This window comes from Heptranchias perlo, chromosome 9 (genome assembly GCF_035084215.1).
Source record: "Heptranchias perlo isolate sHepPer1 chromosome 9, sHepPer1.hap1, whole genome shotgun sequence".
NCBI classification, from domain to species: Eukaryota; Metazoa; Chordata; class Chondrichthyes; order Hexanchiformes; family Hexanchidae; genus Heptranchias; species Heptranchias perlo.
The window spans coordinates 84571222-84595216 of record NC_090333.1 but is presented as its reverse complement, the minus strand read 5'-3'; the positions used below and the strand labels follow the sequence as shown (position 1 = coordinate 84595216).

The window sequence follows — 23995 nt, the reverse complement described above, 5'->3', positions numbered from 1 at the left end:
ATGTCTTAGAGAGGGTGCCGAGGAGATTTACTGGAATGGTGCCAGGGATGAGGGGCTTCAGTTAGGTGGAGAGACTGGAGAAGCTGGGATTGTTCTCCTTAGAGCAGAGAAGGTTAAGGGGAGATTTAATTGAGGTGTTCAAAATCATGAACAGTTTTGATAGAGTAAATAAGGAGAAACTGTTTCCAATGGCAGGAGGGTCGGTAACCAGAGGACACAGATTTAAGATAATCAGCAAAAGAACCAGAGAGGAGATGAGGAGAAATTTTTCACGCAGCGAGTTGTTATGATCTGGAACGCACTGCCTGAAAAGGTGGTGGAAGCAGATTCAATGGTGACTTTCTAAAGGGAATTGGATAAATACTGGAAATGGAAAAATGTTCATGGCTATGGGGAAAGAGCGAGGGGAATGTGATGAATTGGAGTAGCTCTTTCAAAGACCTGGCATAGGCACAATGGGCCGAATGGTCGTCTCCTGTGCTGAATGATGCTATGATTCTCCATTTCTAATTTTGTTCCACACCGCTGTCTTGAAATCCCTGACTCCTGCTGGGGCTGGGCGAGAGCGCGGAAGGGGGCGAGTTTGCACAGTTCCTCGCAGGCCTCCAGCCCTTTAGCGCCTCACCCGAGTTGCTGTTCTTTTGCCGTGAGTCCAGACGGTAAATGTCAGGAGGCGATTTAACTGTAGGGGTCACTGGGCAGCAACAAGCAGCAGAAACCCTAACTGACTGCTCTTTCCTTTGCTGGCCAAAGGGTGCTGAAGCCAATTGTAGGCCCGGACCTCCCCCAATCCCCCCAACCCCACTCCCCCCAACCCCCCAACCCCCAACCCCCCAACCCCCAAACCCCCAACCCCCCAACCCCCCTCCCCCCAACCCCCCTCCCCCCAACCCCCCAACCCCCAACCCCCCTCCCCCCAACCCCCCCTCCCCAAACTAGTACCCTGGCTGAGATCAGCTAACTCAGCGCAGACCAGAAAACCAGCCCAGTCTGCCTGGCTCATTACCACACCACACGGTGCAACGACCCTCTTACCAGCTCTTGTTTGAGAGTCAGAAGAAGGTCAAGAGCATTAAAGAAAGACTTGCATTTCTATAATGCCTTTCATGACCTCAGGACATCCCAAAGGAAATACTTTTGAAGTGTAGTCACTATTGTAATGTAGGAAAAGTGGCAGCCAATTTGTGCACAGCAAGATCCCACAGACAGCAATGTGTTAATGACCCAGATAATCTGTTATATTGATATTGGTTGAGGGATTGATATTGGCCAGGGCACCAGGGAGAACTCCCCTCCTCTTCTTTGAAATAGTACCGGAGGCTCTTCTCATCTACCTGAGAGAGCTTTACATCTCATCCGAAAGTCAGCACCTCCGACAGTGCAGCACTCTCTCAGTACTGAACTGGGAGTGTCAGCCTAGATTATGGGCTCAAGTCTCTGCAGTGGGACCTGAACCCACGACCTTCTGAGTCAGAGGCGAGAGTGTTACCCACTGTGCCACGGCTGACACTGTCAAAACAGAGACAAAGTCAAACTGAAGTAGTCACAGCCGCACCTTCTCATTGCACCGTATCCCTTTCCCAGGGGAGGATCAACCTTTTCTCTGGTCCATACTGGTGTGTCACTGGGTGGTCTGTAGCTCAGTTCTGTCCTCGGATGCTCATCACGTTTACTGTGTGAGCACTTTTGTTGTATAATGTTTTATTAGATTATTATTTCCTACATTACAACAATGACCACATTTTAAAAGTCCTTCATTTAATGTAAAGCATCCTGAGGCCGTGAAAGGCGCTATAGAAGTACAAGTCCTTCTTTTATTACATTATAAGGCTGATTGGCTGTCCAAGGGAAAGTTGGATAAGGGGGAAAAGAATGGAAGCATATGTTGTCGGGTGGGAGAAAGCTCGTGCAGAGTATAAACACCGGCACAGACCAGTTGGGCCGAATGGCCTGTTTCTGTGTTGTATATTTTATATAAGTGGAGGGCTCTGCAAATGAGATCAGCCCCAGTGTTAGTTAGCAGTGTATTACATTAATATATTACATTCTCCTGGTGTGAACAGTGCTAAAGTTCTATAATATTTTAGGTTATATTCATTTATTATAAAACATTATTAGAGTATATTCTCGACGCAGTGTTAATTGCTGTTTTTTGCTCTGATTGTGTGCAGATTCTGGAGCCACAACCTGTCACCCTGTGTACTGGAGCGGAGAATACCAAACACTATGAGGAGGCAAAGAAATGTGTGGAGGAACTGGCACTGTACCTCAAACCACTCAGCAGCACCAGAGGTACCAGCAGCCCACCAGGGACATTTCCACTGTATAGTAACAATGTGATGTATTTATTGGCAGCTTTTTGGGAGTGAGTTACAGGCTGGGATCTAATCGAGGGGTTCGGGGGGTTTATATATAGAATAACAGATACCCGGGAGTGAGTTACAGACTGGAATCTAATCGAGGGGTTCGGGGGGTTTATAGATAGAATAACAGACACCCGGAAGTGAGTTACAGGCTGGAATCTAATCGAGGGGTTCGGGGGGTTTATATATAGAATAACAGATACCCGGGAGTGAGTTACAGGCTGGAATCTAATCGAGGGGTTCGGGGGGTTTATATATAGAATAACAGTTACCCGGGAGTGAGTTACAGGCTGGAATCTAATCGAGGGGTTCGGGGGGTTTATATATAGAATAACAGTTACCCGGGAGTGAGTTACAGGCTGGAATCTAATCGAGGGGTTCGGGTGGTTTATATATAGAATAACAGATACCCGGGAGTGAGTTACAGGCTGGAATCTAATCGAGGGGTTCGGGTGGTTTATATATAGAATAACAGATACCCGGGAGTGGGTTACAGGCTGGAATCTAATCGAGGGGTTCGGGGGTTTATATATAGAATAACAGATACCCGGGAGTGAGTTACAGGCTGGAATCTAATCGAGGGGTTCGGGTGGTTTATATATAGAATAACAGATACCCGGGAGTGGGTTACAGGCTGGAATCTAATCGAGGGGTTCGGGGGGTTTATATATAGAATAACAGATACCCGGGAGTGAGTTACAGGCTGGAATCTAATTGAGGGGTTCGGGTGGTTTATATATAGAATAACAGATACCCGGGAGTGGGTTACAGGCTGGAATCTAATCGAGGGGTTCGGGGGGTTTATATATAGAATAACAGTTACCCGGGAGTGAGTTACAGGCTGGAATCTAATCGAGGGGTTCGGGTGGTTTATATATAGAATAACAGATACCCGGGAGTGGGTTACAGGCTGGAATCTAATCGAGGGGTTCGGGGGGTTTATATATAGAATAACAGATACCCGGGAGTGAGTTACAGGCTGGAATCTAATCGAGGGGTTCGGGTGGTTTATATATAAAATAACAGATACCCGGGAGTGGGTTACAGGTTGGAATCTAATCGAGGGGTTCGGGGGGTTTATATATAGAATAACAGTTACCCGGGAGTGGGTTACAGGCTGGAATGTAATCGAGGGGTTCGGGTGGTTTATATATAGAATAACAGATACCCGGGAGTGGGTTACAGGTTGGAATCTAATCGAGGGGTTCAGGGGGTTTATATATAGAATAACAGATACCGGGAGTGAGTTACAGACTGGGATCTAATCGAGGGGTTCGGGGGGTTTATATATAAAATAACAGATACCTGGGAGTGAGTTACAGGCTGGGATCTAATCGAGGGGTTCGGGGGTTTATATATAGAATAACAGATACTCGGGAGTGAGTTACAGGCTGGAATCTAATCGAGGGGTTCGGGTGGTTTATATATAGAATAACAGATACCCGGGAGTGGGTTACAGGTTGGAATCTAATCGAGGGGTTCAGGGGGTTTATATATAGAATAACAGATACCGGGAATGAGTTACAGACTGGGATCTAATCGAGGGGTTCGGGGGGTTTATATATAAAATAACAGATACCCGGGAGTGGGTTACAGGTTGGAATCTAATCGAGGGGTTCGGGGGTTTATAGATAGAATAACAGATACCCGGGAGTGGGTTACAGGCTGGAATCTAATCGAGGGGTTCGGGGGTTTATATATAAAATAACAGATACCCGGGAGTGGGTTACAGGTTGGAATCTAATCGAGGGGTTCGGGGGGTTTATATATAGAATAACAGTTACCCGGGAGTGGGTTACAGGCTGGAATGTAATCGAGGGGTTCGGGTGGTTTATATATAGAATAACAGATACCCGGGAGTGGGTTACAGGTTGGAATCTAATCGAGGGGTTCAGGGGGTTTATATATAGAATAACAGATACCGGGAGTGAGTTACAGACTGGGATCTAATCGAGGGGTTCGGGGGGTTTATATATAGAATAACAGATACTCGGGAGTGAGTTACAGGCTGGAATCTAATCGAGGGGTTCGGGTGGTTTATATGTCGAATAACAGATACCCGGGAGTGGGTTACAGGTTGGAATCTAATCGAGGGGTTCAGGGGGTTTATATATAGAATAACAGATACCGGGAATGAGTTACAGACTGGGATCTAATCGAGGGGTTCGGGGGGTTTATATATAAAATAACAGATACCTGGGAGTGAGTTACAGGCTGGGATCTAATCGAGGGGTTCGGGGGTTTATATATAAAATAACAGATACTCGGGAGTGAGTTACAGGCTGGAATCTAATCGAGGGGTTTGGGGGGTTTATATATAGAATAACAGATACCCGGGAGTGAGTTACAGACTGGAATCTAATCGAGGGTTCGGGGGGTTTATATATAAAATAACAGATACCCAGGAGTGAGTTACAGGCTGGGATCTAATCGAGGGGTTCGGGGGGTTTATATATAGAATAACAGATACCCGGGAGTGAGTTACAGGCTGGAATCTAATCGAGGGAATTGGGTGGTTTATATATGGAATAACAGGGAGTGAGTTAAAGACTGGAAATGATTAAGGGGTAAGAGGATTCCCATGCACAGTGATGTTAGCAGAACAATATTTTACCAGGCCTCTTTCTGTTGTGACTGCCTGGTTTATAAGGAAATAATTTGCCGGAGGTCGAGGGGAATCTCTGCACAACCTAACTGGAATAACAATGACCTACCCTTTCAACTGTGAAATCCAGTGTGTGAGTCATGCCTTTTATACAAGCTTTCTAACCCTGGAGGTGTAGGGAAATCGGTATCGTTCGGTGCTTTTCCCCAGCACCTTTCCTTTTGTTCCTGTTTAGATTACAGTTTCCATGTGCAGTGCCAGTCTCTTATGATTTAAAACCTGTGTCTTTATTCTCTGCCTTGGGTGTTACTGTGCCCAGATCTAACAATTGACCCCAAAACTCAGTCCGTTACTTAATGGAAAACATGGCCATCATGTTCTGCATTTTTGTTAGGCAAGGGTATTAAGGGTTCCGGAACCAAGACAGGTAGATGCAGTTAAGATGCAGATCAGCCATGGCGGAACAGGCTTGAGGGGCTGAATGGCCTCCTCCTCATCCTACGTTCCAATGCTCCTTTCATTTCAGACGGCAGAAAAATACCATGCTGCTTGGACCATGGTGCAATGGCTAAAAGATAAAATTATTTACTCACGCGGAAAGGCAAAATACTAACGGTACAATAATCAAACTCGCTGCCAACTGGGTTTAAAAACAAAAGCATATTCTCAGGTTGGAAAATTCCAATTGGTAAACCCATTGGTGGCACTAATCAATAAAGAAAAGAATTGGTATAAATGCTCGTGAAAACCTGAAGGCCAACTGAAAAAAAAATTGAGAAATGGCAGGAATTTGTTTACCTTAGCTTTACTCTGTATACTTACCAGTGCCTAGCAATCTGGACGCCCAATTCACAGGGTTCTGATTGAGAACATTGCCTGGTGCCCCTCTCGCCAACCTGGCCGGTTGCCCCTCCTGAGGCCGGTAATCGGGGTCCAAATCGGTTGAATGGCGTCAGGCAACCAACCACTCCTTGTATTCCCACCCGAGTCCTGCACCGTACCTAAGAAGCACCTGAGCACTACTCCGGCTGTACCATGTCTGTTTAGAGTGGGCGATGAAGGGTAGGCCCCAATGGGGGGAAAAAAATCCCTGTGCCATCTATTTCACCCATGCCCCCTTTCCGCTCTACCACAGAATGCTGCTGGTGTGGAACAGGAAGCCAGCAGTCCTTCACTGACCCAAAATTACATCCCGTGCGGCAGGCCCATCCAGAGCCCGTCGAACAAGCTGACCGCGGACGGGGCAGCTGACTGGTGCCAGCAGTGTCTCTGGCACGGACATAAGATCAATTCTTACGGAATATCAACTGCTTCTTAAACCATATCGGCTCAACAAATAGAAGGCTGAAGAATCCCGAGATAGTCCCCTGGTTTTAAGGGTTGTCTCTTTTAGGATTGTCTTTTAGCGATCGGTGTCCGACCAATTCTCGTGTCAAAGTAAAACAATCAGCTATGGTACTGTATCTCCTCCTGGTGGTGTTTGATCCCTCCATGGCCTCGCCCCCTCCCTGCCTCTGTAATCTCCTCCAGCCCTACAACCCTCCGAGAACTCTGTGTTTCTCCAACCCTGGCCTCATGTCCATCCCCCCCCCCCCCTCCCCCTTCACTCCACCATTGGCGGCCGTGCCTTCAGCTGCCGAGGCCCCAAGCTCTGAAATTCCCTCCCTAAATCTCTCCACCTCCTTTAAGACGCTCCTTAAAACATACCTCTTTGTCACCTGTCTTAATATCTCCTTTGTGGCTCAGTATGGAATATTGTCTGATTACGCAGCTGTGAAGCGCCTGGGGACGTTTTACTGCGTTAAAGGCGCTGTATAAATGCAAGTTGCTGTTGTTCACACACACCCACAGTCCGACTGGCTCTTAACACCTGATGACTGAGGGAATGACACAGCTAGGCGACAATCACTGAGGTGAATTGACAAAGGTCACAGTGCGGACAGCAGCCTGAAACAAGGAAGGTCTGTTTAGAACAGAAATCCCAGCGCTCGAGTTGATGAGCGTGCATTCAGACTGAGAAAGGAAATCTCACACAAAAACACGGCTGGCTGGTGTCATTTTTAATTTGGATTTACCCATGACTAGTTAAAAATCATGCGACAGGGAGACAGAAGCTCATGTTTCTGCCATAGTGCACTTCACAAAGTGACTGTTAGTGATTGTGGGAACTTAATGTTCTGTTTTAGGGTCTTGTTTTCAGGTATCTTGGGGTTGGAATCTGTTCTGGGGTCTCGCTGTGGGATATGTGATTCTCTGTTCTGGGGTCTTGTTGTGGGATGTGGAATTCCCGGTTCCTGGACCCTTCAGAATTGCAGAATGCCGGACTCTGCACAGTGGAAGCTGGCCGACCCCCATTGCCAATCTGAGTTTGATGTCTGTATTCCTGACTGTAAGCCATGGTATTAATGCAGCGTGAGTAGTCACAGGCCCCGTCTGAGTCAGTGGAGGCCCGGCCCGGCCCGGTCCGGTTCCGAACTCACGCAGTCTCGTGCCCTGTGCTGAGCTGTGCTGTGCTGTGTTGTATTGCAGGTGTTGTGCTCAGCAGTGCTGCGCAGAGCGTGCTGAGCAGGCCCATGCAGAGGAAGCTGGTTACACTGGTTCACTGTCAGCTGGTGGAGGAGGAAGGCCGGATCCGGGCCATGCGAGCTGCACGTTCACTGGGGGAGCGCACCGTCACCGAGCTCATCCTTCAGCATCAAAACCCTCAGCAACTTTCATCCAATCTCTGGGCAGCTGTGAGAGCCAGGGGTTGCCAGTTTCTTGGACCAGGTACAGTACCGAACAGAGGCAGTGCAGTAGTTTCACTTCAGCACCCACCGTGTGTGTCAACACGTCAGGATATTAGACACTTCCAAAATAAAATGGTTTTTTAAATGTAAATATTTGTGCCAACAGTGCCGGGGAATCTGCTATGGTCCCATCAAACACTCCCAGGGCAGGTACAGCACGGGTTAGATACAGAGTAAAGCTCCCTCTACACTGTCCCATCAAACGCTCCCAGGGCAGGTACAGCACGGGTTAGATACAGAGTAAAGCTCCCTCTACACTGTCCCATCAAACACTCCCAGGGCAGGTACAGCACGGGTTAGATACAGAGTAAAGCTCCCTCTATACTGTCCCATCAAACACTCCCAGGGCAGGTACAGCACGGGTTAGATACAGAGTAAAGCTCCCTCTACACTGTCCCATCAAACACTCCCAGGGCAGGTACAGCACGGGTTAGATACAGAGTAAAGCTCCCTCTACACTGTCCCATCAAACGCTCCCAGGGCAGGTACAGCACGGGTTAGATACAGAGTAAAGCTCCCTCTACACTGTCCCATCAAACGCTCCCAGGGCAGGTACAGCACGGGTTAGATACAGAGTAAAGCTCCCTCTACACTGTCCCATCAAACACTCCCAGGGCAGGTACAGCACGGGTTAGATACAGAGTAAAGCTCCCTCTATACTGTCCCATCAAACACTCCCAGGGCAGGTACAGCACAGGTTAGATACAGAGTAAAGCTCCCTCTACACTGTCCGATCAAAGTACTTTAACTCGAGATTCAAACACCAATGTCAGAGACATTATTTAAAAGCACCATTCTCCTCTTTCCCTGTGCAATTCAACAGCATTTCATTTGCTTTAAATCTTTCTGTTTGGTTCCTTGCCAGCTCTCTCAATACCTGTGAATGATACATGTAAACTAAATAATTGGGGCGGGATTAGAGATCAGTGGGACGGGGCGGGATCGGAGAAACTGTGGGACGGAGGGGGATCGGAGAAACTGTGGGACGGAGGGGGATCGGAGAAACTGTGGGACGGAGGGGGATCGGAGAAACTGTGGGACGGAGGGGGATCGGAGAAACTGTGGGACGGAGGGGGATCGGAGAAACTGTGGGACGGAGGGGGATCGGAGAAACTGTGGGACGGAGGGGGATCGGAGAAACTGTGGGACGGAGGGGGATCGGAGAAACTGTGGGACGGACGGTGTTTGATCTCTGCCTTCTTGGATTAATGATCTCTCTGGCTCCCAGCAATGCAGGAAGAAGCCCTCAAACTGGTCCTACTTGCACTGGAAGATGGCTCCGCACTCTCCAGGAAAGTCTTGGTGCTATTTGTAGTCCAGAGACTGGAACCCCGATTTCCTCAAGCCTCGAAGACCAGCATTGGGCACGTGGTGCAGCTTCTGTACAGAGCCTCCTGTTTCAAAGTAAGTTCAGTAGGTCTTTGGCTCCAATTGAAATGTGCAAATTGGATGTCACTGGTTCAGTTTAAGGGCATCTGCAATATTAAATAATTATTTTGATATATATTAATGACCTGGATTTGGGTATAAAGGACATAATTTCAAAGTTTGCAAATGAGACATAACTTTTAAATGTAGTATTCCATATGTACGCTGATGACACCCAGCTCTACCTCACCATCACCTCTCTCGACCCTACCACTCTCTCGGATTTGTTACACTGCTTGTTCGACATCCGGGACTGGATGAGTAGAAATGTCCTCCAATCAAATTTTCGGAAGACCGAAGCCATTGTCTTCAGTCCCCTCCACAAACTCCGTTCCCTAACCACCAACTCCATCCCTCTCCCTGGCCAATGTCTGAGGCTGGACCAGACCGTTCGCAGCCTCGGCGTCCTATCTGTCCCTGAGATGAGCTTCCGAACCCATATCCGCTCCATCACCAAGATCGCCTACTTCCACCTCCGTAACATCGCCTATCTCCGCCTCTGCCTCAGCTCATCTGCTGCTGAAACCCTCATCCATGCCTTTATTACCGCCATACTCGACTATTCCAATGTTCTCTCGGCCGACCTCCCACCTTTCACCACCCGTAACCTTGAGCTCATCCAAAACTCTGCTGCCTGTATCCTAACTCACGCTAAGTCCTGCTCACCCATCACCTCTGTGCTTGCTGACCTACATTGGCTCCTGGTCCTTGAATGCCTGGATTTTAAAATTTTCATTCTTATTTTTAAATCCCCCCCTATCTCTGTAACCTCCTCCAGCCCTACAACCCTCCGAGATCTCTGCGCTCCTCCAATTCTGGCCTCTTGTGCATCCCTGATTTCCTTTGCCCCTCCATTGGCGGCCGTGCCTAGGGCCTAAGCTCTGGAATTCCCTCTCTACACCTCTCCGCCTCTCTCTCCTCCTTTAACTCGCTCCTTAAAACCTACCTCTTTGACCAAGCTTTTAGTCACCTGTCCTAATATCTCCTTATGTGGCTCGGTGTCAAATTTTGTCTGATAATCGCTCCTGTTAAGGGTCTTGGGATGTTTTACTACATTAAAGGCGCTATATAAATACAAGTTGATGTTGTAGTAAACAGTGAGGAGGATAGTAACAGACTTCAGGAGGACATAGACAGACTGGTGAAATGGGCAGACACATGGCAGGTGAAAGTTAACACAGAGAAGTATGAAGTGATGCATTTTGGTAGAAAGAATGAGGAGAGGCAACAAAACTAAATGGGACAATTTTAAAGAGGGTGCAGGAACAGAGAGACCTGGGGGTCACATATACAAATCTTTGAAGGTAGCAGGACAAGTTCATAAAGCTGTTCAAAAGCATAGGGGATCCTTGGCTTTGTAAATAGAGGTGTAGAGTTATGCTAAACCTTTATAAAACACTGGTTAGGCCTCAACTGGAGTATTGTGTCCGATTCTGGGCAACAAACTTTAGGAAGAATGTAAAGGCCTGAGAGAGGGTGCCGAGGAGATTTACTAGAATGGTTCCAGGGATCAAGGGATTTCAGTTATGTGGAGAGACTGGAGAAGCTGGGGTTGTTCTCCTTGGAGCAAATACGGTTCAGGGGAGATTAATCGAGGTGTTCAGAATCATGAGGAGTTTTGATAGAGTAAATAAGGAGAAACTGTTTCCACTGGCAGGAGGGTCAGTAACCAGAGGACGCAGATTTAAGGTAATTGGCAAAAAGCCAGGGGGGAGATGAGGAGAAATTTTCTTTACTCAGCGAGTTGTAATGACCTGGAATACACGGTCTGAAAGAGTGGTGGAAGCAGATTCAATAATAACTTTCAAAAGGGAATTGAATATATATTTGAAAAATAAAAATGTACAGGGCTATTGGGAAAGAGCGGGGGAATAAGACTAATTGGATTGCTCTTTCACAGACACAATGGGACAAACGGTTTCCTTCTGCGCTGTAAGATTCTATGATTCTATTAGAACTGGAGCAAATTCCCTCACTGATTCTGACGCTGTGTTTAATGGTTTACTCACTGTTGCAGGTCACAAAGAGGGATGAAGATTCCTCTCTGATGCAGCTGAAGGAGGAGTTCCGGACATACGAAGCACTGCGGCGGGAACACGACTCACAGATTGTGCAGATCGCCATGGAGGCGGGCCTTCGCATCGCTCCTGACCAGTGGTCCTCCCTCCTTTATGGAGACCTGTCGCACAAGTCACACATGCAGTCTATTATTGACAAGGTACGGTCGCTGAAAGCTTTTGCTAACCTGGACCATGGCTAGAAATCCATGGCAATGTACTGAGGCACCTTGCACGTCTGGGGGGAAAAAACACTAGTGTCTACGTAACCCCGTCTCTCTCAAACATCCCAGAGCATCTCACCGGCAGCCATTTCCTTTGAGGTGCAGTGATTTCTGTTATGTTGGCAGGCACAGCAACCATTTTGTGCACAGCAAGATCCCAACGAAAGCAGTGAGATGAGTGAGTGGCTAATCTGTTTTTGGGTTGAGACGGGAACGTTGGCCAAGACACTGGAAGAGCTCCCTGCTCCTCTTCATGGGATCTTTAACATCCTTTGAACATGATGTGGAGATGCCGGTGATGGACTGGGGTTGACAATTGTAAACAATTTTACAACACCAAGTTATAGTCCAGCAATTTTATTTTAAATTCACAAGCTTTCGGAGACTTCCTCCTTCCTCAGGCAAATGTTTCCTGAAACATTTGCCTGAGGAAGGAGGAAGTCTCCGAAAGCTTGTGAATTTAAAATAAAATTGCTGGACTATAACTTGGTGTTGTAAAATTGTTTACAATCCTTTGAACAGGTTGACTCAATTAATTGGGCCTTATCCTTGCTCTTTACCAACAAAATATAAATTGAACCCTCATTGCTTTCCTTCTTAGTACCGCTGCACTAACATTTTAAGACTAATGTGATCAAATACCCCTCTATGGTTTCGATGGTGCTGGGGCTGAGGGTGGAGGGTTCTCTGTGCAAGGCCAGGGTTCGATAATGGAGATGTGAGAAAGACGAACATTCAGGAGTTACCTTGTGGGATCCGGGAGAATTTACACAGAAATTTTCATCCGGAGATTAAATGGGTGGGTAGAGTCCATGATCGGGGAGAGTGTACATGGTGTGTGGAGGGAGATTAAATGGGTGGGTAGAGTCCATGATAGGGGAGAGTGTACATGGTGTGTGGAGGGAGATTAAATGGGTGGGGAGAGTCCATGATAGGGGAGAGTGTACATGGTGTGTGGAGGGAGATTAAATGGGTGGGTAGAGTCCATGATAGGGGAGAGTGTACATGGTGTGTGGAGGGAGATTAAATGGGTGTAGAGTCCATGATAGGGGAGAGTGTACATGGTGTGTGGAGGGAGATTAAATGGGTGTAGAGTCCATGATAGGGGAGAGTGTACATGGTGTGTGGAGGGAGATTAAATGGGTGGGTGTAGAGTCCATGATAGGGGAGAGTGTACATGGTGTGTGGAGGGAGATTAAATGGGTGGGTAGAGTCCATGATCGGGGAGAGTGTACATGGTGTGTGGAGGGAGATTAAATGGGTGGGGAGAGTCCATGATAGGGGAGAGTGTACATGGTATGAGGAGGGAGATTAAATGGGTGGGTAGAGTCCATGATAGGGGAGAGTGTACATGGTGTGTGGAGGGAGATTAAATGGGTGGGGAGAGTCCATGATAGGGGAGAGTGTACATGGTGTGTGGAGGGAGATTAAATGGGTGTAGAGTCCATGATAGCGGAGAGTGTACATGGTGTGTGGAGGGAGATTAAATGGGTGTAGAGTCCATGATAGGGGAGAGTGTACATGGTGTGTGGAGGGAGATTAAATGGGTGGGTAGAGTCCATGATAGGGGAGAGTGTACATGGTGTGTGGAGGGAGATTAAATGGGTGGGTGTAGAGTCCATGATAGGGGAGAGTGTACATGGGGTGTGGAGGGAGATTAAATGGGTGGGTAGAGTCCATGATAGGGGAGAGTGTACATGGTGTGTGGAGGGAGATTAAATGGGTGGGGAGAGTCCATGATAGGGGAGAGTGTACATGGGGTGTGGAGGGAGATTAAATGGGTGGGTAGAGTCCATGATAGGGGAGAGTGTACATGGTGTGTGGAGGGAGATTAAATGGGTGGGGAGAGTCCATGATAGGGGAGAGTGTACATGGTATGAGGAGGGAGATTAAATGGGTGGGTAGAGTCCATGATCGGGGAGAGTGTACATGGTGTGTGGAGGGAGATTAAATGGGTGGGGAGAGTCCATGATAGGGGAGAGTGTACATGGTGTGTGGAGGGAGATTAAATGGGTGGGTAGAGTCCATGATAGGGGAGAGTGTACATGGTGTGTGGAGGGAGATTAAATGGGTGGGTAGAGTCCATGATAGGGGAGAGTGTACATGGTGTGTGGAGGGAGATTAAATGGGTGGGGAGAGTCCATGATAGGGGAGAGTGTACATGGTGTGTGGAGGGAGATTAAATGGGTGGGGAGAGTCCATGATAGGGGAGAGTGTACATGGTATGAGGAGGGAGCCTTTGCCATGAATGTAGCACTTTCCTTGTTGTTTGTCGATATGTGAAATGGAGTCACTGCACTTCATGCTGTATTGATTAGCTGTAATAGGATTGAGAACGGGACTGAGGGCCTTCAGGATTAGATGGTATGTATTATAGTCAGTTACTTGATTCTGCGGAACTCCATATGGAGTGGAACTGGTCAGGATTGAATCATGTATGTTAGATGAAGTTTATACTCCGTACCTTTGAAGGTCATTGGTATATTTTCTCCTAAACTGTGTTCCGTAGTTGGTCCATGATGATGGAGACCTGGACACGTTCAGTTGAAAGGCACAGGCCCAGTGGGCAGCTGTCTCTTTCTGTAATTGATGTCCTTTGTTCCTGTGACTCATGCTTCACTCACTGTTAGAACCGGATTTCTCTGGGATCGTTTGGAATTATTTTTTCACTTGGATGTCCTGTGATGTTGGATGAGTTGGTTGACTTGGAGCTAGGGGGACTTTTTGAAAGTCAGTTGTAATCGTTCTTCCTTCTGTGCCATTGCCTTTCAGTTGCAGACGCCGGCCTCCTTTGCACAAAGTGTCCAGGAGCTGACTATCGCCCTGCAACGAACTGGAGACCCTGCCAATCTGAACCGGCTTCGGCCGCACCTGGAGTTGCTGGCAAACATCGACCCCAGTCCAGGTACCCGAAAACAGCTGCTAATTCCAATGTTGCAAACCCGCTCTCCTCCAGCACCGTCCCGGCTCTGATTCACACGTGGTGGCGAAACACATGAACCCATGCCAACAACAGCAATAAATTGCATTTATATGGTGCCTTTTATGTAGTGAGATGTCCCAAAGTGCTTCACGGGAGCGTTACCAAACAAAATTTGGCACCGAGCCACATAAGGAGCTACTAGGACAGGTGAGAGGCAGGTTTTAAGGAGTGTCTTAAAGGAAGAGAGAGAGATGGAGAGGTTTAAGGAGCGAATTCCAGAGCTTGGGGCCGAGGCAGCTGAAGGCATGGCCATTAATGGTGGAGCGATTAAAATCGGGGATGTGCAAAAGGCCAGAATTAGCGGAGCGCAGAGATCTCGGGGGTTGGAGGAGGTTACAGAGACAGGGAGGGGTGAAGCCACGGAGGGATTTGAAAACAAGGATGAGAATTTTAAAATCGAGGTGTTCCCGCACCAGGAGCCAATGTAGGTCAGTGAGCACAGGGATGATGGGTGAACCGGACTTGGTACGAGTTAGGATACGGGCAGCAGAGACGTCAAAGGGTTTACTGATCGCCCTGAGATAGGTCAAGTGAGCTTTGGCAGCTGAAGTTACCCAGTGTTGCATTTGATTGTTACCTTCCAGCAGATGTGGCTGCTGAGATTTTGCAACAAAGCTTCAATTTCCCAGGCAGGGAAGTCAGTGCACAGAATCCATCTCATCTCAAGTGATCACTCGCATAATGTGGCCAGGCACGACACCGACCCGATGACCTCCTTGCAAACCGAACTCCCAAGAGCCGGAGGAGATAGCCAACAGGCAGGGCTGTCTCACAGATGTGACGCGACTCCCCTCAGAGCCCCTAAATGATGGGTGTAAGGCTGCTTTCCAAGAGCAGTGAGTGGGCTCCATATGCACACAAGCCTCCACTTTCTCCACCCTAAACCTCTCTCTTCCTTTAAGACCCTCCTTAAAACCTACCTCTTTGACCAGGCGTTTGGGCACCTGCCCTAAATATTTCCTTCCTTGGCTCGGTGTCACATTTTGTCTGATAACACTCCTGTAAAGCACCGTGGGACGTTTTACTATGTTAAAGGTGCAATATAAATGCAAGTTGTTGTTGTTGAAAGCTTGCACATCCGTTTGTGAACAGTTTGCCTGCTGGCTCCGCGTTAATTCAGCCCTCAGGTTTGCCTGTTCTTCATTCTCAATCCGATAACACAGGAGCTAGACAGTATTAACTATCCCAGGCTGAGGTAGGCCCAGGTCCAGGTACTGTTCCTGTCCCGGGCAGCAGTTTCCAGGTTGCTCCGTGGAATTACTCCCTGTAACTTAAATCACCAAAGCGGGTCCCTGGGGCAAGGGGAGAGCCACACTGCGGGACTGCCTTAAACATTCACTCCCTCCACCACCGGCGCACCGTGACTGCAGTGTGTACCATCTACAAGAGGCACTGCAGCAACTCGCCAAGGCTTCTTCGACAGCACCTCCCAAACCTACAACCTCGACCTCCTAAAAGGACAAGGGCAGCAGGCGCATGGGAACAACACCACCTGCACGTTCCCCTCCAAGTCACACACCATCCCGACTCAATCATCAGCAAAGTGATGGAAGGTGTTGTCAACAGTGCTATCAAGCGGCACTTACTCACCAATAACCAACTCACCGATGCTCAGTTTGGGTTCCACCAGGACCACTCGGCTCCAGACCTCATTACAGCCTTGGTCCAAACATGGACAAAAGAGCTGAATTCCAGAGGTGAGGTGAGAGTGACTGCCCTTGACATCAAGGCAGCATTTGACCGAGTGTGGCACCAAGGAGCCCGAGTAAAATTGAAGTCAATGGGAATCAGGGGGAAAACTCTCCAGTGGCTGGAGTCATACCTAGCACAAAGGAAGATGGTAGTGGTTGTTGGTGGCCAATCATCTCAGCCCCAGGACATTGCTGCAGGAGTTCCTCAGGGCAGTGTCCTAGGCCCAACCATCTTCAGCTGCTTCATCAATGACCTTCCCTCCATCATAAAGTCAGAAATGGGGATGTTCGCTGATGATTGCACAGTGTTCAGTTCCATTCGCAACCCCTCAAATAATGAAGCAGTCCGAGCCCGCATGCAGCAAGACCTGGACAACATCCAGGCTTGGGCTGATAAGTGGCAAGTAACATTCACGCCAGGCAAGTGCCAGGCAATGACCATCTCCAACAAGAGAAAGTCTAACCACCTCCCCTTGACATTCAACGGCATTACCATCGCCGAATCCCCCACCATCAACATCCTGGGGGTCACCATTGACCAGAAACTGAACTGGACCAGCCATATAAATATTGTGGCTACAAGAGCAGGTCAGAGGCTGGGTATTCTGTGGCGAGTGACTCACCTCCTGACTCCCCAAAGCCTTTCCACCATCTACAAGGCACAAGTCAGGAGTGTGATGGAATACTCTCCACTTGCCTGGATGAGTGCAGCTCCAACAACACTCAAGAAGCTCGACACCATCCAGGACAAAGCAGCCCGCTTGATTGGCACCCTATCCACCACCCTAAACATTCACTCCCTTCACCACCGGCGCATAGTGGCTGCAGTGTGTACCATCCACAGGATGCACTGCAGCAAATGTGAATGTTTAAGGCTTCTTCGACAGCACCTCCCAAACCCGCAACCTCTACCTAGAAGAACAAGAGCAGCAGGCACATGGGAACACCACCACCTGCACGTTCCCCTCCAAGTCACACACCATCCTGACTTGGAAATATATCGCCGTTCCTTCATCGTCACTGGGTCAAAATCCTGGAACTCCCTTCCTAACAGCACTGTGGGAGAACCTTCACCACACGGACTGCAGCGGTTCAAGAAGGCGGCTCACCACCACCTTCTCAAGGGCAATTAGGGATGGGCAATAAATGCCGGCCTCGCCAGCGACGCCCACATCCCATGAATTTAAAAAAAATTAATGAAAATGGCTGTATCTGCTGCAAGGTAGAGAGCTTCATTTGTCATTCTGATATTACACAAATGGCCAGGAGTACTTACACACAAACCACACTCTCTCCTCCCCTCCCCCCCCCAATAACACGGTCCTCTTCAAGTTATAATTTCTTGTAAGTTTTGAAGAGTTTAGTGTGTAGCTTTAAAACATTACAGGACTACATTTGTCTCTGGTAAGTTTCATGCTCATTGCTGACTATCCTGTCCTGTGACGATTCCCCTGCGGTCTGACTGCTAGTCGTGCTGTGCTGATGGAGCTGTTTTCTTCTCCCTGTCTGACTGTCCTATTTGCCGTGTTTCCGTGCAGATGCTCCTCCTCCAACGTGGGAGCAGCTGGAGTGCGGCCTGGTGGCAGTAAAGACAGTTGTGCACGGGCTGGTGGATTTTATACAGAACCACAGCAAGAAAGGGACCGACCAGCAGCAGGTAAGGGGGCTTCGACCAACACTCTGAGTTAGCGGCTGGTGGAGGGGGACGCAGTGCGATTCTGTTTGTTTTTGGTCTGCGTTGGATCAGTATCTTAATGGTACCGTGGGCTCCTTGTTCAGCAATATCCATTTCTGAATTTAGTCTTCATATTAAAGCAGAACTGTATAAGAATTCTGTGCTGAGATCACTCCCTATTGTGTTGTACGGTCTCAGCCTGGCTCAGTATCCACACTCTCGTCTCCGAGTCAGAAGGTTGTGGGTTCAAGCTCTACTCCGTTGTCTTGAGCACATAATCCTGGCCGACACTCCCAGTGCAGTACTGAGGGAGTGCTGCACTGTCGGAGGTGCCGTCTTTCAGATGAGACGTTAAACCGAGGCCCCGTCTGCCCTCTCAGGTGGATCCCACGGCACTATTCGAAGAAGAGCAGGCGAGTTCTCCCCGGTGTCTTGGCCAATATTTATCCCTCAACCAACGTCACGAAAACAGGGCCGTGTTTCCTACTTTACAACAGTGACAGATTGCCCGTGCTCTCTCTGTCAGAGCTCACCTCATCACAGCACCACGCTTACTAGTGTAAAGGGCAAAGAGGGGGAGGAATTTCTGAAGTTCAGGATAACTTTCTTGACCAGTATGTTTCCCGCCCAACGAGGAAGGAGGTATTGTTGGACCTGGTTCTGGGGAATGGGTTGGGCCAAGTGGAGCAAGTGTCAGTGGGGGAACATTTATGGAGCAGTGATCATAGTATCATAAGGTTTAGATTAGTTATGGAAAAGGACAAGGAACAATCTACATAAAAATACTTAATTGGAGGAGGTCCAATTTCAGTGGGTTGAGAACGGATCTGGCCCGGGTAAATTGGAATCAAAGATTGGCAGGCAAAACTGTAATTGAACAGTGGGCGGCCTTTAAAGACGAGATGGTTTGGGTACAGTCCAGGTACATTCCCACGAAGTGGAAAAGTAGGGTAACTAAAGGCAGAGCTCCCTGGATGACAAAAGAGATAGAGAGTAAAGATGAAGCAGAAAAAGGGGGCGTATGACAGATGTCAGGTTGATAATACAAGAGAGAACCAGGCTGAATATAGAAAGTTCAGAGGGGAAGTGAGAAAGGAAATAAGAGGGGCAAAGAGAGAGTATCAGAATAGACTGGCAGCTAACATAAAAGTGAATCCAAAAGTCTTCTTTAGGCATATAAATAGTAAACAGGTAGTAAGAGGAGGGTTGGGGCCGTTTAGGGTCTGAAAAGGAGATCCACGCATGGAGGCAGAGTGTATGGTTGAGGTATTAAATGAGTGCTTTGCATCGGTCTTTACCAAGGAAGAAGATGCTGCCATAGTCACAGTAAAAGATGAGGTTGTTGAGATACTGGATGGGCTAAAAACTGATAAAGGAGGTACTAGAAAGGCTGGCTGTACTTAAAGTAGATAAGTCACCCGGTCAGGATGGGATGCATCCTAGGTTGCTGAGGGGAGGGTGGAAATTGCGGAGGTACTGGCCATAATCTTCTAATCCTCCTTAGATACAGGGGTGGTGCCAGAGGACTGGAGAATTGCAAATGTTATACCCTTGTTCAAAAAAGGGCATAAGGATAAACCCAGCAACTATGGGCCAGTCAGTTTAACCTCAGTGGTGGAGAAGCTTTTAGAAACAATAATGCGGGACAAAATTAATAGTCACTTGGACAAGCGTGGATTAATTAAGGAAAGCCAGCACGGATTTGATAAAGGCAATTCTAACTTGATTGAGTTTTTTGATGAGGTAACCGAGAAGGTGGATGAGGGCAATGTGGTTGATGTTGTGTATATGGATTTTCAAAAGGAATTTGATAAAGTGCCACATAGTAGGCTTGTCAGCAAAATTGAAGCCCATGAAATAAAAAAGGCAGTGGCAGCATGGATACGAAATTGGCTAAGTGACAGGAAATAGAGAGTAGTGGTGAACGGTTGTTTTTCAGACTGGAGGGAGGTGTACAGTGGTGTTCCCCAGGGGTCGGTGCTGGGACCACTGCTTTTCTTGATATATATTAATCACTTGGACTTGGGTGTACAGGGCACAATTTCAAAATTTACAGATGAGATAAAACTTGGAAGTGTAGTGAACAGTGAGGAGGATAGTGATAGACTTCAAGAGGATATAGACAGGCTGGTGGAATGGGCGGACACGTGGCAGATGAAATTTAACGCACAGAAGTGCGAAGTGATACATTTTAGTAGGAAGAACGAGGAGAGGCAATATAAACTAAAGGGCACAATTCTAAAGAGGGTGCAGGAACAGAGAGATCTGGGTGTATATGTGCACAAATCTTTGAAGGTGGCAGGACAGGTTGAGAAAGTGTTTAAAAAAGCATATGGGATCCTGGGCTTTATAAATAGCGGCATAGAGTACAAAAGCAAGGAAGTTATGTTGAACCTTTATAAAACACTGGTTCGGCCACAACTGGAGTATTGTGTCCAATTCTGGGCACCGCACATTGGGAAGGATGTGAAGGCCTTAAGGTGTAGAAAAGATTTACTGGAATGATTCCAGGGAGGAGGGACTTTAGTTACGTGGATAGACTGGAGAAGCTGGGGTTGTTCACCTTAGAGCAGAGAAGGTAGCGAGGAGATTTGATCGAGGTATTCAAAATCATGAAGGGTCTAGACAGAGTAGTTAGAGAGAAACTGTTCCCATTGGTGGAAGGGTCAAGAACCAGAGGGCATAGATTTCAGGTGATTGGCAAAAGTACCAAAGGTGACATGAGGAAAAGCTTTTTCACGCAGCGAGCAGTTATGATCTAGAACACGATGCCTGAAAGGGTGGTGGAAGCAGTTTCAATTGTGGTTTTCAAAAAGGAATTGGATAAATATTTGTAGGTAAAAAAATTGCTCTTACAAAGAGCCGGCATGGACTCGATGGGCCGAATGGCCTCCTTCTGTGCTGTAACCATTCTATGATTCTATTCTGTCTCAGTAAACATGCACCATCTGCAACCTGCTCAGTACCTCCTCACAGTGGCACAGCCAAGATTAGGAACTCGCTGGAGTGAGGTGGAACCTGCATCTCGCTGCTCTGTGTTGGAATGCTACAATGCTCTGCGTGTACACAACACCATCAAACAGTTAGTTTCAACATTTCAGAATTAAAGTAAATCCTGATCCAAATGTGCAGCGATTGTTCTTCATTGAAAGAAAGAGCTTTCACCTTGCACATCCTCAGGACATCCCAAATCGCTTCACAGCCAATGAAGTATTTTTTGAAGTATAGTCACTGTTGCAATGCAGGGAATCGCGGCAGGAAAAAATTGCGCACAGCAAGATCCCACAAACAGCAATGAAATAAATACTTTTGGTGATGTTGGTTGAGGGATAAATATTGGCCAGGACACTGGGGAGAACTCCTCTGCTCTTTGACTAATGTCATGGGATCGTTCACGAGCACCTGAGAAGGCATAAGGGGCCTCAGTTTAACATGTTAACCGAAAGACGGCAGCTCCGACAGTGCAGCACTCCCTCGGTGGTGCACTGGGAGTGTCAGCCTGGATTATGTGCTCAAGTCCCTTGGGTGGGACTTGAACCCATGACCCTGAGGCGAGAGTGCTACCCACTGAGCCATGGCTGACAACCAGGTTGAAATTCAGTTCCACAACCACCAACCGCCTTCCAAGTACCTCACCCATGTGGCACGTTCTTTATGCGTGAGCCTAGACGGTGAGCTTTGGCCAGCTATTCGACCGTGAAGAGGCACGGCAGCCGAGCCTGGCCCTGTCCTCGGCCCAGTGTGCACGCACGTCCTTTTCAGGAGGAGCCAGTGGAGAGTGTTGAGATGAAGGACCCCTCGGCTGTTTGTTTTTTTTTCTGTAACCCTTCCACGACCCAGGGGCACTCAGGCCAGTTATAACATCACAGGTGCTGCTCCAACCAAGACCAGTGAACCTCAGCCTGTGCTGTCCGGAGGATCTTCCTGAGCTTTGTGGCTTAATGCCACATCGGACAGCCTTTTTAGCAGAGAGCCGCTGAGGGGAACACTACAGCTGCCACTTTTAACACCTGGTTGTAAAGGCAGAACCGGAAATGAGCCAGGGAAGTGTGACCTGCAGTCTGCGTCCCTCTGAATAAAGTCTCCTCTCTTTCTGTCTCTCTCTCTCTCTCTCTCCAATGTAGTCGGCACAGAGCAGCAAGTACAAAACAAGCATGTGCCGGGACCTGAGGCAGCGGGGGGGCTGTCCTCGAGGAGCCAGCTGCACCTTCGCCCATTCCCAGGACGAGCTTGAAAAGTAAGTGACGTCTCAGTTACCTTTGCATCTGTCGCGGAGAGGGCAGCATTGACACTCGACCCTGACTCTGCCCCACGGCCCCTGCACATCAACCCAAGGTTACAACACCCTGAGCAGAAACTCTGGAGGTGCCTGCCCCTTTAAGAGCACGTTGTGTTATCCCTTCACCGCAAGTTTCCACAAATCATCACTCCCGCCCCCCCCCCCCCATTTCCTTCCCCCAGTAGTGTCAGTCAAATCACTTCCCCCAGTAGTGTCAGTCAAATCACTTCCCCCAGTAGTGTCAGTCAAATCACTTCCCCCAGTAGTGTCAGTCAAATCACTTCCCCCAGTAGTGTCAGTCAAATCACTTCCCCCAGTAGTGTCAGTCAAATCACTTCCCCCAGTAGTGTCAGTCAAATCACTTCCCCCAGTAGTGTCAGTCAAATCACTTCCCCCATTTCCTTCCCCCAGTAGTGTCAGTCAAATCATTCCCCCCATTTCATTCCCCCAGTAGTGTCAGTCAAATCATTCCCCCCATTTCATTCCCCCAGTAGTGTCAGTCAAATCATTCCCCCCATTTCATTCCCCCAGTAGTGTCTCCCTCCCGCCCCTGGTGAGTGACGATCAGATGCTGTGCTGTTCTAGTCTGTGGGCATGAGTCAGTTCACTGTGTATTTTCCTCCCCTTGTCTCCGGGAGATGCCGTCTCTTGCTGGGTACAGTTCGTGGGTTCTACCGTACCCAAGAGTCCATACTTAGCATGTGAACGCAGACAGTGAACGTGGGTCTGTCTGTCCTGCAGGTCCCAGCAGCGGCCAGTATTTGGAAAGCAGGAGTGAGAACCTGAGCTCTTTGCTTTTCCCCTCTGTAGCATAGGGTACTGACGCTAATTCTAACTGCACGACTACAACCCTGACTGCGATCGGCTAAGCTAGTACAGCCAACTTCTCCCTAACTTGGGACCTTTCTGCTCAGTTTAATAGGGACTCAGCGAGCAGCTGGGAATGAATGTACTTTTATTGTGTATTTGTGTGAGGGATGGAACGGTTGCTGAGGGCAGGTGTACAGTGTCTGTCTGAGGGCAGGTGTACAGTGTCTGGGCAGGTGTACAGTGTCTGTCTGAGGGCAGGTGTGCAGTGTCTGTCTGAGGGCAGGTGTACAGTGTCTGGGCAGGTGTACAGTGTCTGTCTGAGGGCAGGTGTACAGTGTCTGTCTGAGGGCAGGTGTACAGTGTCTGGGCAGGTGTACAGTGTCTGTCTGAGGGCAGGTGTACAGTGTCTGTCTGAGGGCAGATGTACAGTGTCTGGGCAGGTGTACAGTGTTTGTCTGAGGGCAGGTGTACAGTGTCTGTCTGAGGGCAGGTGTACAGTGTCTGTCTGAGGGCAGGTGTACAGTGTCTGGGCAGGTGTACAGTGTCTGTCTGAGGGCAGGTGTACAGTGTCTGTCTGAGGGCAGGTGTACAGTGTCTGGGCAGGTGTACAGTGTCTGTCTGAGGGCAGGTGTACAGTGTCTGGGCAGGTGTACAGTGTTTGTCTGAGGGCAGGTGTACAGTGTCTGGGCAGGTGTGCAGTGTCTGTCTGAGGGCAGGTGTACAGTGTCTGTCTGAGGGCAGGTGTACAGTGTCTGTCTGAGGGCAGGTGTACAGTGTCTGTCTGAGGGCAGGTGTACAGTGTCTGTCTGAGGGCAGGTGTGCAGTGTCTGTCTGAGGGCAGGTGTGCAGTGTCTGTCTGAGGGCAGGTGTGCAGTGTCTGTCTGAGGGCAGGTGTACAGTGTCTGTCTGAGGGCAGGTGTACAGTGTCTGGGCAGGTGCACAGTGTCTGTCTGAGGGCAGGTGTACAGTGTCTGGGCAGGTGCACAGTGTCTGTCTGAGGGCAGGTGTACAGTGTCTATCTGAGGGCAGGTGTGCAGTGTCTGGGCAGGTGTGCAGAGTTTGTCTGAGGGCAGGTGTGCAGTGTCTGAGGG

General features: G+C 48.6%; 1 protein-coding gene across 1 annotated transcript in view; it reads left to right on the top strand.

Annotated features, from left to right (window-relative positions):
- LOC137324934 (roquin-1-like) overlaps positions 1 to 23995 on the top strand; it is a 204113-nt gene that overhangs the window by 125792 nt on the left and 54326 nt on the right. Inside the window, exons 4-10 of the mRNA XM_067989624.1 lie at positions 2172 to 2292; positions 7498 to 7737; positions 8986 to 9161; positions 11203 to 11403; positions 14239 to 14371; positions 17679 to 17797; positions 21940 to 22052. Of these exons, the coding sequence (XP_067845725.1) occupies positions 2172 to 2292; positions 7498 to 7737; positions 8986 to 9161; positions 11203 to 11403; positions 14239 to 14371; positions 17679 to 17797; positions 21940 to 22052 (1103 nt within the window). The remainder of the gene's footprint in view (positions 1 to 2171; positions 2293 to 7497; positions 7738 to 8985; positions 9162 to 11202; positions 11404 to 14238; positions 14372 to 17678; positions 17798 to 21939; positions 22053 to 23995) is intronic.